Source organism: Lontra canadensis, unplaced genomic scaffold (genome assembly GCF_010015895.1).
Source record: "Lontra canadensis isolate GAN:19392208 unplaced genomic scaffold, GSC_riverotter_1.0 scaffold10, whole genome shotgun sequence".
NCBI classification, from domain to species: Eukaryota; Metazoa; Chordata; class Mammalia; order Carnivora; family Mustelidae; genus Lontra; species Lontra canadensis.
In genome coordinates this window covers 26,762,997-26,779,102 of record NW_022631004.1, presented here as the reverse complement: position 1 = coordinate 26,779,102, position 16,106 = coordinate 26,762,997, and the positions used below count along the sequence as shown (strand labels likewise).

General features: G+C 48.5%; 1 protein-coding gene across 1 annotated transcript; it reads left to right on the top strand.

Moving 5' to 3' along the window:
- Positions 1 to 1,249: 1,249 nt before the first annotated feature.
- CHMP7 (charged multivesicular body protein 7) lies at positions 1,250 to 15,107 on the top strand. The gene is made up of 10 exons (XM_032855818.1): positions 1,250 to 1,806; positions 3,768 to 3,939; positions 10,119 to 10,304; positions 10,444 to 10,577; positions 11,620 to 11,668; positions 11,925 to 12,044; positions 12,329 to 12,427; positions 12,662 to 12,722; positions 13,218 to 13,397; positions 13,645 to 15,107. The coding sequence occupies exons 1-10, from the start codon at positions 1,508 to 1,510 to the stop codon at positions 13,695 to 13,697; spliced, it is 1,353 nt and encodes a 450-aa protein (XP_032711709.1). The 5' UTR covers positions 1,250 to 1,507; the 3' UTR covers positions 13,698 to 15,107.
- Positions 15,108 to 16,106: the final 999 nt, after the last annotated feature.

The following is a 16,106-nucleotide window of genomic DNA, read 5'->3' as shown; positions in this document are numbered from 1 at the left end:
GTCCACTGATACACATCTGAAGGGTCTCATGACTGAGGGTTTACTAAACAGTAATAAACACCTTTCCTAGCAAACGCTAGCCCCCTCAGGGCCTTAGAAACCTTGTTTCCAAAATACCTTGGAGGTTTGTTCGGTCCCTAACCCCCTTTCCAATTTGCAAGTATATAATTGCCCACTTTCGTGACCCAGTGCACTTCTTTCTGCCAACGGAGCCTGTCTCCGTGTTTTAATAAAACCACCTTTTTGCACCAAAGACATCTCAAGAATTTTTTCTTGCCCTTGGCTTCAAACACTAACATCTTCTGTACATCAATAACACCTATAATACTATACTAGGTATTTTACATATATCATAGTATTTCTTTCAAATAGAAAGGTTAAATACTTGACCAAGGTCATACAGCCAGTGAATGGCAGAGGTCAGATTCATACTCAACTCTGGGGATTGTTACCCAGTTCCATTAAACAAGAAACTCCTTTCATCTTTTAAATCGTTCAATTAAAAAGAAAACCAATTTATTCTAAACACCTTGGACACGTTCATTGCTCAAAAGATTTTTTTGGTAAGAATCTTATATATGTGAGCTCTCATTCATTCCAGCAAGATTCTAAGTTATTAGAAGGGCAGAGGTCAAGCCGAACACCTTTCAGTTTATCACAATTTCTTTAACACCACTATGTATCATAGCATCATATTTAAGCCATTGCACCTGCCCCGAGGGAACTAGGGAACAGATACAGAATAGTAAATGCTAACTGTGCAGTCCGGGAAAGAGATCAACAGTGAGTCAGGTCAGTTGGGGTACGTTTCAACGAAGATTAGAATTGAGCTCCAGCTTGAGGATCAGCAAGATACTGACACTGAGAATGAAACGCAGGGCGCTCCAAGGATGAAGGTGAGAAGCCAGAACAGTAGAAGCTTATATATCTTTTAAAAGTAGTGTGGATACTGTCACAGAGCTTGAGTGGCCGACGGCTGTCTATCCGGTGACATTACTGTAAAAGGAAGGTATCCTGGAAGTTTAAGTGTCTGAAGTAAAGGCTGTTGGAGGAACTGCATAGTGATGCACCAGCGAACCCGGCTCCTCTGGCGCCTCTCAGCGGGACTCTACAGTCCCACTATCTGAAACCTCCACAACCCAGCGCAGAAGCGTTAGGCTCTCTATGACGCGTGGTTAAACTCTATGATCAGTCAAGGGGGCGGGACGCTCACCTACCCGCCGCGCACGCGCGAAGCCCCACTTGCCGCACAAAGACTGCGGGAGGAGGTGCCGGCGCAAGCGCCTTGAGCCTGTCAGAAAATAGGGTCATCATCCCGCCTCCTGGCGCAGGGAGGGCAGAGAGAAGCATGCGCTTAAGAAGGCGCGGGACTTATTTCACGCTGGGGGTGGCGATGACGTAATGACAGAGGAGGAGGCGGTCAAGGAACGGAAGCCGGGAAGGAACCAGGGCGGAAGGGGACCAGGGCCGGGGTTGTGTTCGGAGCCTTGGCGGGGCTGGGGTTCCGATGTGGTCCCCGGAGCGGGAGGCCGAGGCCCCGGCCGGGGGAGACCCGGCGGGCCTACTGCCCCCCGAGTGGGAGGAGGATGAGGAACGCATGTCTTTCCTGTTCTCCGCCTTCAAAAGGAGTCGCGAGGTGAACAGCACCGACTGGGACAGCAAGATGGGCTTCTGGGCTCCGTTGGTGCTGAGCCACAGCCGCCGCCAGGGGGTGGTGCGCCTGCGTCTGCGGGACTTGCAGGAGGCCTTTCAGCGCAAGGGCAGTGTCCCACTGGGGCTGGCCACGGTGCTGCAGGATCTGCTACGGTGAGGGCGGGCCCGGGCCAGGGGGCGGGGGTGGCTCCCTGAGGGTACCGCGCCCAGCCCAGGGTCTGGAGGGCAGGGGCGGGTCTGTTTGTTCAGTACGCACAGGAGGACCAGAAAGGAGGCTGGGTTAGGGGTGTGGAGGGAGACGGAGACGGGGCATCGGGCAAATTGGGGGGCGACGATTGTCCGATGAGATTAGATTCAGACGGTAAGAGGAGAAACCCGTCTGGCAGAGGTGACAATGACTTGTCTGGCTTGGAATCCCGTTGTGTAGTTATTTTGTAGGGGCTTCCAAATTTGAATTACCCCGGCACAGAAGGTGTGTGAGATAGATTTATTGAACTAAGGAAGGTCAGGACTAACGAGAGGGCAGTCGTGGGGAAGAGGCCTGTGGGGATCTTGCCTGCAGCACCCCCGGCACAGGTCATGTGTCTGGACTGTCTTGGCTTGTCCTTGGCACAGGCTGGTTGAAGCAGAGGACAGGAAGCAGGCTGAGGGCTTTACTGGGTACCTCGGTGCTCTGAGAAGGGTCTGTAGGTGTCCCCTGTGCGACCGGTGCAGGGTATTGGAGGTACCTGCGGCGGCGGCATGGATATCTGTCTAATAGATGTACCGCACTTAACAGTATGCAGATACTTTGCATACACCATCATCTGACCTCCTCAGCAGTCCTGAGGGCGAGATGATAGAATTATCCTCAACAGACAGAAGAGGGGACTGAGACTGAGATCAAGCTACTTACTTGAGGTCACTCAGCTAGTGAGAGCTAATGCCAGGCCTGGACCCCCTAGTCTCCTGGTTCTAAATCATTTGCAGGGGCGCCTGGGTGGCTCAGTGGGTTAAACCCTCTGCCTTCGGCTCAGGTCATAATCCCAGGGTCCTGGGATCGAGCCCCATATCGGGCTCTCTGCTCGGCAGGGAGCCTGCTACCTCCTCTCTCTCTCTCTCTCTCTGCCTGCCTCTCTGTCTACTTGTGATCTCTCTCTGTCAAATAAATAAATAAAATCTTTAAAAAAAATAAAAAAAAATCATTTGCAGATCACATTTGTACCTACACTGAGAGCAGCCTAGCTAGCACAGTACCTGCTTCAGTGAATGAAGAAAGTCAACTTTCATATGTTCCTTTGAGGGTGCTGCCCAGTGAATGAGGAAAGTCAACTTTGCTATGTTCCTTTTAGGGGTTTGCCTTCTCCCCAGTACCTTTCCATTGGCTGACGCTGATGGGACAAGCCATTTCTGAAACTTACTGTGTCTGAGAAAGTGAACTGTGCCAAGTTGAGGACCAAACCGTCTGGGCTCGAATCCTGGCTCTGCCACTCGCTAAAATTATGTGCCCCTCTTTAAGCTTGAGCTTGACCAAGTATAAAATGATGATGATAACTGTCGTTAGGTTTATCGTGAGGATTTGAAACATATTCCTTACGTAGCCCTTAGCATAGTGATTGGTCGATGGTAAACATTCATTAAATGTAGGTGCTTAGTACCAGTACCATAAAGTACTTGTGTCCTGTCTCCACCTTAGCTTAGGAATAGCAGAAAATCTTTTCTCTGACCATCTTTGTATATTTCCTTAGGTCTTGCATTGACAGTAATTGACATTGTGGTTATTTTCATTTTATCATATGGAGCCTCATTTGTACAAGGAAGTCCCAAGGTAGGCTCTGTAGCCTTAGTGGAGAGCTTGCATTTTGGAGCCAATTATATTGGCCTCTCTCACCCCAGTCCTCCAGTTTTCTCATTGACCAAAATGCTAGCAACAATGTCCATCTCACAGAGTTGTCGTGAGGTTTTCAGCTGGAGCATAAACATTGCTGCTCATAATCGCTGGCACAGAGTAGGTACCTAAGAAATGGTGTTTATGATGATGGTGATGATCAAATTTGTCTCTTAGGGGAGGATTCAGATTGGAATGGGACATTGCATTAAGCCTACTCTACGCCCTTTTCTTTCTTTGCCTGCAGTCGAGGGGAGCTGCAGCGGGAGTCAGACTTCATGGCCAGTGTAGACAGCAGCTGGATCTCCTGGGGGGTTGGAGTCTTCCTGCTGAAGCCCCTCAAGTGGACTCTTTCCAACATGCTAGGCGATAATAAAGTTCCTGCCGAGGAGGTGCTCGTAGCCATGGAGCTGCTTAAGGTGGGTGCTCAGAAGGCAGAGGTCCGGTCCGGATGGCATCCGCCATGATGACAGGATCCTCCACGTTCCTGTGTGTATCCTTAGAGAAACAACATCTTTTTTTGCATGGTGACGGAGTTGATAATGGAGTTTATCTGACCTTTTATATGGAGTTGTTAGTTGGATTGTACATTTCAAAGGCGATGGCTGTCCAGGAATTGTCCGTAACATACAGTTGATTACTTTTTGTATTTGTAGATATTAGTGATAAGCTAAAGTTTAGAAAATTCTTTGCCTTCTGTAGTTTACTGGTTAAGCATTTCTGAGGATTTCTAAAGACCTTGTGACTTTAGCTAGGCCTTCTCTTAAATCAGCAGACCAGGTTCAGAGTTCCTCCTCTGTGACTGTAACCCTCTCCCCTTCAGCTTACTGATGCTCTTAGTTTCACTGAAGAGGCCACCAGGCCCTTGGTCCCTTCATGCTGTCCTGGTCGGTCAGCTTCCTCCTGGCCTGCCTTCCCTAGCCAGCCTAGAGCATGCACCCAGCTGCTTTGCTGCTCTCTCGGGCCACCCGAGACACCCAGCACAGCCACTGCTATAGACCGGCCCCACGGCCTGCCATCCCTGCTAGAGAAAATCACCCTGTCACCAAGACTGGGGTCCCTTTCATGGGGCCCTGCTCTAGGAGGGCCCTCGTAGCCATTCCTCAGCCCAACTTCTTGTCCTTTCCCAGCCCCCTCACACTTGCCTTCCATACGCCACCCCCATGACTCTGCTGACATTTCATTGAGCAGGTAGAATCTCCTAAGTTAAGCCTTCAGTTTTCTGTCCTTCTACATCCAGTTTGAGCCTTCGTTTCTCCCCAGGCTCAGAGGGTGAAGGGTCCGTCTTCTCTTCCATATGGGCTCTTGAGTCTGTGTCTACCCGGCTCTCCCCTCATTCCATCAGTCCCTCTTGATATATATTCTGTCTCCCTTGCTTGGTGCTCTCCTTCCTCAGCCTCTAAACCCTCCCGAGTTTTTCCCATCACAGAATGACTCCTTTGTAGGGCCTGGCCACTCTCTCGTTAGTGCTGTTTCTCTCCTTCTTGACCAAGCTTTGTTGTCACCACTTCCTGACCTTCCCAGTGCGCTTTAACCCAGTGCACACCCACTTCAGCCCCACCACTCCACCAGAACTGCTCTGTGTGTGCATGTTTACAGATTCACTGACCACCAGGTAGCAGAAGTACAGCGTAGACAGTACTTATTTTTTGAAACTCACAGACTAAGCCCAACCTCAGGACCTTTGCATAGCCCCAGAGGCTTCCACACAGCTGGAGCCAGCTCAGCATCTTCATCCCTTGTCCCCACAAAAGCTCCAGTTTCTCTTCACCTTGACAGACTCCCCACCCTCTCTAACTCAGACTGAGATGGAGGTCTCCAAAATCTACCCCCTCTCCCTGTCCCTCACAATTTGACTGAGCAGTGTGCATCTGCTTCAAGGGAAGGGCTCTTTGCCTTCACCCACATGGCTTTCCTCCCACCCAGCACCCTGACCTCCAGGATTTAGCCAGGGACCCACAGAAACTACAGGATAGTTTGTGTGACTATGGGCCAAGCTCCATTCCTCTTCGCAGTCTTTTACTGCAAGGTTTTCCAACCTGGAACAAAGGGAGATAGACTCATTTGTCCCCACAGATGTGGTTTTGGATTCATAGGCTTTTGAGAGCAAAGGCAGATGGGGGAGGAAGTGGAATTAATAACGTAGATCTTCCAAGAACCAACAGTAATTTTTAACTGCAGTGTAGTTTACTCTTATTTAAGTAGAAAAATAAATCTCGCTCTACAGCAGCATGGTACCATTAAACCTATACCCAATTTACATCACGAAACAGAGTGCTTAACACTTGAGCTCATTCCGTGACATCTGCTTTCAAATATATGGTGACTTTGCTCTTTTCTCCTGAGAGGGAACCTTGTTTCCCTCTATGAAACTGAAGAGTCTTCTCTAGATATAAAATAAAGCCTACTTCTGAGGTTAAGTGATTTTCCCAAGTCCATACATAGAAAGCCAGTAAGTTTTTATTTGAAAAAAATGCAGAAAAGTAAAAATTGCCCAAAAGGTTTGCTATTTAAAATAATTATACAAAGAAACAAACATTTCCTTTCTGTTCATGCCATTTCCATCTCTTTAGGTGTGTTCCTTTCTGTTTGTGTGTGCACACACACGTACTCAGGAGCTCCTATATTTTCTTATAGGAAATGTTTTGTTTTATTTTATTTTACCTTATTTTTAGATATATTTATATATTTCATACAGGTAAAATATATATTTTTTATATTTATATTTTTATGTTTTTATTTTATTTATTTTAGTTAGCATTTAATCCTTCCTAAAAATATTATTTACTTGTTTATTTATTTATAATCTGTCTCTCCTACCAGGAGGGAGAATTTCCATTGGCACTGGGACTCTAGGAACAGCACCTGCTTCATAACAGAGAGTCAGTAAACATTTGTTGAATAAATACATGAATGTATCCATACATACGAAAATATGCATGCACACATGCCTTTTTTCCAAAAATAGAATCTTATTTTACTTATTGATCTGCAACCTGCCTTTTTTTCTTTACATTTCAGTATGTTACGAGCGTCTTTCCAGACCCCTACATAACATTCTTTCGGATAGCTGCATGATAATCTATTGATATGCCACAATTTAACCAGTAGTAACCACACAGTTGGACATGGAAGTCATTCTAATTTCTCTGTTACAAAAAACCAAAAAAATACTCCTTTGATAGCTTTGTGTATACATCTGTATACTTCTATTTTATTTTTATGGAGTTGATTTCTAGAAATGCATATGTACAGAAATTGCCAAATTACCTTTCAGAAGTTTGTACTAATTCACACATTAACGTGTTCAGTCTCCCCACATCCTTGCCAGCACTGGATAACATGAGTCTTTTAAATTTTGCCAGTATGATGAACAAAAATGATGCTTCCTATTTGGGGTTTGAGCGGCTTTTCCCCTGTCTGCTGGCCATTTACAAATCCCTTTCTGTGTGTTGCCTGTTTATATTTTTTGCTTATTTTTATATTGGATTGTTTGTCCTTTATATTTAGGAGAGGTATTTTTGCGTATTAGGGGTAGATAGATAGAATATATTTAGTGTTAGGGATGTAAATATTGTTTTCTGGTCTCTCTTTTGCTTTTCATTTTTATTTATGATGTCTTTTACCATATAAAAGTTTACATTTCTATGGTCAGGTCTCTAAAAATTTTCCTTTATGGCTCCTGAATTTCTGGTCTTGCTTACAAAGGCATCCTCCACAAGGTTAGTTAGATTTTTAAAATACTTCCTCAGGAGTGTCTGGGTGGTTCAGTTGGTTAAGCATCAGACTCTTGATTTCAACTCAGGTTGGGATCTCAGAGTCAGGAGAGCAAGCCCTGCATTGGGCTCTGTGCTCAGCGGGGAGTCTGCTTAAGATTCTCTCTTTCCCTCTGCCCCTCCCCCCACCCTGTCTGTCTTTCTCTTTCTCTCAAATAAATAAATAAAATCTTCAAAAAAATGTTAAAAAAAATATTTTCTTGGGTCCTGGGTGGCCCAGTAGGTTAAGCATCTGCCTTCGGATCAGGTCATGATCCCAGATGTTGGGATCGAGCCTCACACATCAGGCTCCCTGTTCAGTGAGGAGTCTGCTTCTCTCTCTTCCTCTGCCCAGCACTACCCCCAGCCCGGCTTGTGCGCTTGTGCTTGCTTTCTCTCTCTCTTTTAATCTCAAAAATAAATAAATAAGTAATCTTTAAAAAAAACAAAAACAAAAAACATTTTCTCAATTTAAATTCCAGTAATTTGAGCGTGGCTGTGTGATGGACACTGGGGAGAGTATGTGCTATGGTGAGTGCTGTGAATTGTGTAAGACTGATGATTCACAGACCTGTACCCCTGAAACAAATAATACACTATATGTTAATAAAAAATAAATTAAAAAAATAAATTTCAGTAATTTGGCACTCGTTTCTGTATATCTGGTAAGGAAAACTGATTTTCTTCCAAACAGATAGTTGTCTTAACATCATTTTTTGGTGTTTTTGGTTTTTTTTTAATTTATTTTTGGGGCACCTCAGTGTCTCAGGTGTTGGGCGTCTGCCTTTGGCTCAGGTCATGATCCTAGGGTCCTGGGATCAAGCCCCACATCAGGCTCCCTGCTCAGTAAAAAAGATTTATTTTTTTATTTGAGAGAGCCCGCACAAGCAGCGGGACGGACAGAGGGACAGAAACTCAAGCAGCCTCCTTGCTGAGCGCAGCGCCTGACATGGTACTTGTCTCACAACCCTGAGATCATGATCTGAGCAGAAATCCAGAGTCGCATACTCAACCAGCTGAGCCTCCCGGCTGCCCCAACATCACTTACGGTTGCTTGCCGTTCATCTGTTGGCCTGGACACCGCACTGTTCCCACTACAGAAGCTTTATAGTAAGTGTTCTTATCCGACAAGGCAGGTAAATCACATGAAAAGTGGAGTCTCTGTCTTACTAGACTCTTCTGTTGCCTTTGACACCGTTGCCCCCTCACTTCTTAAAATTTTCCATTTCTTTGATTTTGTTGTCATTACACTGAGGATTCTCCTTGGTTCTCCCTAAGTGTTGCTCTGGGTCCCTTTTGTGAGTTCCTTCGTCTCTTAAACCTGGATCTTCCTTCAGCTGATTACTTTTCTCTGAGTTTCCTTGGGTAACTCGTTTGCACTTGGGAATTGAATTACCTTCTGTGTGCTTGAGGAGTTTCAGAGTTACATATCCTGTTTTGGTGTCTCCTTTGAGCTTCAGGTTTGTGGATCTAGTTATCCGCTGGACGTATTTTCTTGTATATACTTCAGGCATCCCAAACAACGTGTCCAAAATGGGAGGTTTTACCTTTCCTGTAGAATACACTCTTCCTTCTGTGTGCTTGCTGTTAATTAAAACCATCATATCCACCTGGTCACTCAAGCCAGAACTGAAGCATCATCCTGGACTCTTCTGTCTCCTTCCACCCCATGCCCGGCTACTGAGGACTGCCTGTTTTATCTTTTGAATTTTTCTTGAACCCATCCCTTCTCTGTCCCTGTCACCACTGCCCCGTTCAGGCCCTCCCAGTCTCTGGCATAAATGGTCGCCCTGCCTTTAGACTAAGCCTTGCTCCTACAATCCATCTTTCCCGCTTGCCAGCTAGATTCTGTTAATCCAGGCTTGTCATTTCGCTTCCAAGACTGTCCACCATCTGCAGAGCAAGGACAGCAAAGAAGAGACTACAGCTTGTGTAAGAGAGAAGGGCTTCTGTTCTCTCTCCCCTTCCTGTCCACATCTGTAAACACCATATTGACTGATACTCTATGCCGTTGCTCAGGACCTTCCCCCTTCCTGAGATACCTTCCCACCCACTTCACCTAGGAACTTACCCTTTGGAATTCTCCTCAACAACCGTTCATCCTCCTCAAGCAATCTCCGAACTCCTAGGTGTTCCTTCCTTAGATTTTCATAGCACTCTGTTCATACCTCAGTAAGTATTTCCTATTTGCAGAAGTCTGAGAGAGTGCTTTCCATGTAAGAGGAACACGGTGGCATTGTTTCTTGAAACTTCTATTTCTTAGGCTCCCACACAAACCCTGTCCCACCTCATTGTCACATCCTTCTCTCCTGAGACTCCTTAGAGACTCAGTAACACTCTTGCTTGCCGTATCGCCAGTTGGCTTAAGAATGGGAAGACCAGCTTTGGAAGGAAATATGGATGTCATCTCTCCCCCTTCTTCAGTCTGTGAGAGGGATGCTGAGGACCGGTAAGACTGACTGGTCCCGGGCTCCAGAGGCAGAGCTGAAAAGCAGGCCTCAGCTCTCAGTCATGGCCGTGCCACCACACCACCTTGGGCTCCTCCTCCTTCCCCTGGGCTGGGAGACCCAGCAACACAAAGTCCCACACGGATAGGCGAGCACGGAGCCAGCTCCTGATACACATACCACGTACTTTCTTTCATCTGTATATACCAGACTTCCCTCCGAGGTTTAAAAAAACTCAAGTTCTTTTTCCTTTCCAAAGCTGCTACTTCAGGGGAGACAAGGCCAGCGCCCCCTGCTCTGGTCTTGCATGATCCTGGTTGGGAACATGGGGCCAGGGCTTCTGGGGCGCTGAGGGCAGCAGCCAGGCTTGTAAGCACGTTTGCCTCCCCCCCGCAGGAGAAGGCCGAGGAGGTGTACCGTCTGTATCAGAACTCCCCCCTCTCCTCCCACCCCGTGGTGGCCTTGTCAGAGCTGAGCACCCTCTGTGTGGGCTCCTGTCCGGACGAGAGGACCTTCTACCTAGTGTTGCTGCAGCTGCAGAAAGAGAAGAGAGTCACGGTTCTCGAGCAGAATGGGGAAAAGGTACGGAAGTCCAGCTGTTCGTTCAGTGACTCAGCGACGGCTTATCGAGAGCCTACTGCACGTGCCTCCTGCCCTTCCTGCCGGGGGGATTTCTGAGCGTTGGCAGTAGGGGCCCCAGTAATTTGTCCCTGTCCCTCAGATTGTGAAGTTTGCCCGAGGGCCACATGCCAAGGTCTCTCCGGTCAACGACGTAGATGTCGGGGTGTACCAGCTGATGCAGAGTGAACAGCTGCTGTCGCGCAAGGTGGAGTCCTTGTCCCAGGAAGCAGAGAGGTAACTACCCCGGAGCTGAGCAGCCCCATTCCCCCACCCGGCAAAGCACTGGTGTCCGTGGGCTCGTCTCAAAAAAAAGGAAAAAAAAAAAGGGAGCATCTGGGTGGCTCAGTGGGTTAAGCCTCTGCTTTCAACTCAGGTCATGATCCCAGAGTCCTGGGATCGAGCCCCGCCTCAGGCCCTCTGCTCAGCAGGGAGTCGGCTTCCTCCTCTCTCTCTCTCTCTGCCTGCCTCTCTGCCTACTTGTGATCTCTTTCTGTCAAATAAATAAATAAAATCTTAAAAAAGAGAAAAAGGAAGAAAAGTTTTTTTACTAATAGCAAAGTCCTCGCTACAGGGTCATGCAGAAACACGGACTATCACAAAGGAGAAAAAAAGGGATTTCAGTTCTTCCCCCAACAAGATTACGTCTGTCGGCGTTAACGTTTCTGCTCCTCCCTGCCAGGATCTTTTTAACAGTGTGTGTCGAGCGGGGTCTTGTCTTAGGTTCTTAGGAATACTTCAGAATACCGTAGTGAGCGAGGCGAGTGTCCGCCTTCCAGGTTCTTTCTGAGGGATTCCTGCTCGTCCCCTCAGATGGGGAAAGCACTCCTGCTAAAGGCACACGAACCCTTCTCCAAACCGTAGGCTGTGTGGACACTGAATGAAAATGCTTGCTCCTCCTTAACAGCGAGAGAGACCCAGCGGTGCAGGGAAGCCAGGGACTACATCCAAGGCCACCTTGTCTACGGCTGCTGAAATGGGACTGTGCTGTTAAGGTGCCTTGTTGGCACGTTCTCCTTCCCTGGTGGCTGAAACCGCTTATCCTCGGTCGGTTTGGCTTTCTCGCCTGCATATATGTTCCATTTTATATCTCAGCTTGCTGCGGGAGTTTGCCAGCGGGCTCTTGGGCGTCGTTTTTCTGGCCATTGGATGGAATTGATTTGATTTTCAGATTTGAAAGTACCTTCATTAAGTGGGACTCTTGGGGACTATTCAGGACACTACCACCCTCATCCTGCGCCACAGTCATCTTGATCTGTCTGTCCCCTGTGTTTGGTAGGTGTAAAGAAGAAGCCCGCCGGGCATGCCGAGCAGGAAAGAAGCAGCTGGTGAGTTTCCGCTCTTCCCCTCTAGTTGTGTACCTGTGCCTGGGTCCGACAGTGGGTGGTGGTGCCCCAGCGGTTCAGAGACGAGCTTGGGGCACGATGGGAAGCGTCTGCAGGTGGTCCAGGCACCACAGCTTGCTTTACAAATGAGGGAGGAGGAGGAAGCCTGAGATGGTCTTACCATCAGAGAAAGCCTTGCTTCCTCTGGCCCTCTGGCTTCCTGACCAAGTCTCCATGCTCCTCCCCCCACCCCCGCCAGGCTCTGAGGTCTCTCAAGGCCAAGCAGCGGACAGAGAAGCGCATCGAGGCCCTGCATGCCAAGCTGGACACTGTTCAAGGCATCCTGGACCGGATCTATGCCTCCCAGACAGATCAGATGGTAACCACTGCCCCTCTAGTTCCGGGATCTGGGTGGTCTCTCCAGCAAACACTCCTCATTCCCTCCACTGTGGCTGTGCTGTTTGGAGGAGGCCTGGGTGTTTTCAGGATAGGGCTGGGAGTTCGCTTCTCCTTTTGGGAACTTTTGGCTTCGGTGAACATGGGCTGAATCAAGGGCGGGTGGTTAAAAAAAACCCTAAAGTCCTCATTCGGAGATGAAACAATATTGGTACATATTTTGCCCAGTGTTTTTTATTTGCACTGATAACTTCGTTTCCTCTTTAGGTTTTCAATGCCTATCAGGCTGGGGTAGGAGCACTAAAACTCTCCATGAAGGATGTCACAGTGGAGAAGGCAGAGAGCCTTGTGGATCAGATCCAAGAGGTACAGGAGGGGGCCAGGGAGGAACAGCTACAGAAGGAAGTTAGTGAGGGCAGGTGTGACTTTGCTGTGCTTCTTCTTTTCCCAAACTGGACTCCTTCACTTGTGCACTTGAGGAAGATTGTCTTGATTCTCAGGCGGGGCAGCATTACTTGGTAACCCTGAACCTTGAGCCCAAAGACCGAGACCCCCAGAAGTGCCGCTCCGCCTTCAAGGCCTTGTGCTTTTCTCTTCCAGCTGTGTGACACCCAGGATGAAGTTTCTCAGACTCTGGCTGGTGGGGTTACCAATGGCTTAGGTGAGTTGACAGGGCGGTTCTTTTCTTCCTTCCTTTCTAAGAGGCCTTTGCTTCCTTGTGCTGTGATGGCTTGGGTCATAGATCTGCTTTTCCTGGTGCAGGCAGGACTCTCGCTGGGGGTGAACCCCCAGCAGTGGTTAGAAGGAACTGTCCTCTCCTCTTGGTAGACTCTACCGTTAACCTCTCTGAGCTGCAGTGATCTTGCCTCAGTAGACTTCCTACTGCAGGATCCTCCTTTATGGGCAAGGGGAAATAGGGTCAGTTCTCTGGTGTTAGCAAATATAGGCCCTCGATGACTTAGCTCTGTGTGTGTGGGAAAAGAGTATTTGCTTGGAGGTGCCCTCTGCCTCCCGACTCATACGATTTTTCGGACCTGCAAGGAAGCCTGGACATCTTTTGTAGAGCTGAGCTGAGTGATGCCATCCCCAATCCTTGACTCATGAACGCATTTGCTCCCTGGACTTTATATGTCCTCATGCCACCTTTTCTTTCCAGATTTTGACAGTGAGGAACTGGAGAAGGAACTGGACATCCTTCTTCAGGATACCACCAAAGAACCTTTGGATCTGCCCGAAAACCCCCCTGAGACATTTTATACCAACAGTGTGCCTAACCCTAGGATCTCGGACGCTGAACTTGAAGCTGAACTTGAGAAACTGTCCTTATCAGAGGGAGGTATGGAGCTGTACTCCCAGGGTTGCCGGTGGGCGTGGGTCCCTCTGGTTGACAGTAGCCAGGCACAGGGCTGGTGAGTCCAAGCCCCGGTACTCAGTCTGTCAGGGTGCCAGACCCCAAGGGGTTTGTGGGAGGGAGGGAATTGCAGGCTCGTTATTTAGGTGAAGACTCAACCGCTTACACACTGGGATGCTTTCACCCTAAAGGTCTGCTTGGTGTAGAACTCAGTCATTTCTTCTCCTTACAGGTTTGGTCCCAAGCAGTAAATCTCCAAAAAGGCAATTGGAACCGACTCTCTAAAGCCATTCTAGGACCCTCAAGTGAAGGACCCTCATGTAAAAGAGAGACCAGGCTTGTGTGTGTGTACATAGTTATTTAAATGAGAAACTCTCAGAATTTGTTGGGAAGAGGAGGAAGGAGAACTGCTTCGATGTATCTGGATGCCACCACTCACTACAGGACAGATGTAATTTCTGGAAGCGTGCTCGCGAGGCGTGCTCCCAGCTGGTGTCATGGACCTGCCTTCTCATCTTTATAGTGCCACAATTTATACAGTTCTGTGTTTGACCTGTCGTCTCTCATAGCCTGCAGTCCTTGCCGTTGGCTCAGTTAGGTTTGTCTTTACCCGCCAGCTTTGTTCCAGCCCATGAAGGCGAAAGAGTTGCAGCTTTGCCAAATCAAAACAGTCCCTTCTCCCTACCCCCACTGTTTTTTCCCCCTGAGGGAGGACTTTATTCTGTAAGGTCAGGTAAGCGACTTGTTCTGGTCCTACTCTGTTTTCACTGGTAACGCGAGGAAGGAGAATCAAACAGCTACCACTCGATGGAGGAACGTACGGTGTGAAAAGGTGTTCTGTGGGGCCGCTGGCCAGATTCTCCAGGTGTTCAGAAAAAGAGGTCACCCCTGATTGTCAGAGTCACGACACCTGGCAAGGGGGCTTGTGTAGTTGGGGGGATGCTGCTGTCTTTTCCGTCTTATGCAGAAGATCTGCGGACTGGAGAGTTATTCTTAGTCTTTTGAACTTGACGGGAAGAAGCCCAGGCAACTCTAGGGCCCCGGGTGTCCAAGCTCCATATTTTTTAACGAGGCACAATCTCTGCCTTGCCCCCATCACAGAATAACTTAACATATAACTTAAATATGCATATCAGAGCAAGCCACACAACCACACACCTCCCCTTCTTGAGCCTGGCACACAACAGCAGGTTCTTGGTTTGAACTTCAGAAGCATTTCGCTTTGGAGCCCGTTGCTCAGGGCAGGGGATCTGAGCCAGGATGTGCAATAGAAGCAGAAGATGTGGCCTTCCGCCATGTCTGCTGTGTACTTCCCCGGTCCTGCGCCATACCTGTCCTGCCTCCTCACGTGCTGTCTTCCTGATTCCTTTGATGGACTGGGGAGGATGGTACTGGGGGAAGGGGCGGCAGACAGGAGGGTCTGAATGTTCTGGCAACAGGGAGAAGAAAGGAGGACAGCTGCACTGCCACTCTGCTGCCACAGTAACAAGTATTTCTGCCTGGAGCCCTTTGCCCTGGCCCTCCTCCACGAGGTGCCGCAGAGCCCAGGGAAAGAATTTGCTCCAGGCAAGGAGCATGAATTACTGTTCAATTTCTCTCCTACTTGACCTTGGTAAACTGAAATGTTGGGGGTGAAGAGAAACAATCACTATTTTTTCTTTTTTATCTGATAAATAATTAAAAGAAAAAATCCGAGTGCCGGTCCTGGTCTCTTCTCAGGTTGTATAAAGTTTCCTGTGCCTTCATGCCCCCTGCCACCCACACCCGCAGCACAGACACACTCCAGGTCTTTGGCTTGAAGGCCGCAGGAGAAGGAAAGAGCTGCAGAGCATGAGGGCTGAGGTGGCCAGCGCCGACCGCTCGCTCTCATGCCACACGGTTTCTGTTCTTGGGGAGGAGGCATTCTTGGAAGGGCCTGGGTTCCAGGAGGGTGCCATCGTCTTGATTATCTTCCATGGCCTGTTCTCTTTCAATGGCCCCATTCCTGTACCTGTGTGATGATACCATTTTCTAGTCTGGCGCAGTGTTCACTCAGCACCTGTTACTGGCCCAGTGTTTGCCACAGCTGGTGGGGAGGCTGAGTGCAGAGCTAGGTCGACCACAGCACTGGGTGTGCAGCTCTAGGGGAGTCACCGAGCCCAGAGCAGAAACAGCTTGGACAGAGAACCCCGTGAAACAGGCCAAGTGCTCTAAGGGAGGCGTGTTGCAGGGACCCCTGGTCAAGCTAGATGACCTGGACGTTGTGGTCTCATGTTAAACTCTTTCTTGCACTGGCCAGAGCTGCTCAGAAGTCCGCGTTAAAATGTTTTAGCCTGGGGCCTTGCTGTGCTGAAAGAAACAAGATGTTGTCTGGGGTGGCTCAGAGAGAACAAGGAGCCGCTGGCTGGTGGTGGCTGCGTTTCTGCACGTGATCCCCATGAGGGCCTGAGTCCTGTGTCAGGGTGCTCCTCTGGAAGGAATGGACTTGGTTTATTAAGGGAACTGGTGAATTTTCTTGTGTGTGGAGCTATACTGGGCCCAGATGAATCAGGCTCGAATACTGCCCTATTGAAGGTGGAAGGCCCTTCAGCATACAGCTGAAGACCTAAGTTAGTTCCCAGAATAAATACTTTAAGTTGGTGGGCTCAGGGAGGGCTTCACAGAGGAGATGACATCCAAGCTTTCACTTTTCTTGAGTATTTTCTTGGGTGTTCA

Bases quoted from the DNA above. Each gene is read 5' to 3' on its own strand.
- CHMP7 (XM_032855818.1), top strand. From the start codon at position 1,508: ATGTGGTCCCCGGAGCGGGAGGCCGAGGCCCCGGCCGGGGGAGACCCG. The intron at 1,807-3,767 runs GTGAGGGCGGGC...CTTTGCCTGCAG, and splicing joins GTGCTGCAGGATCTGCTACG to TCGAGGGGAGCTGCAGCGGG. The intron at 12,045-12,328 runs GTAACCACTGCC...TTTCCTCTTTAG, and splicing joins CCTCCCAGACAGATCAGATG to GTTTTCAATGCCTATCAGGC.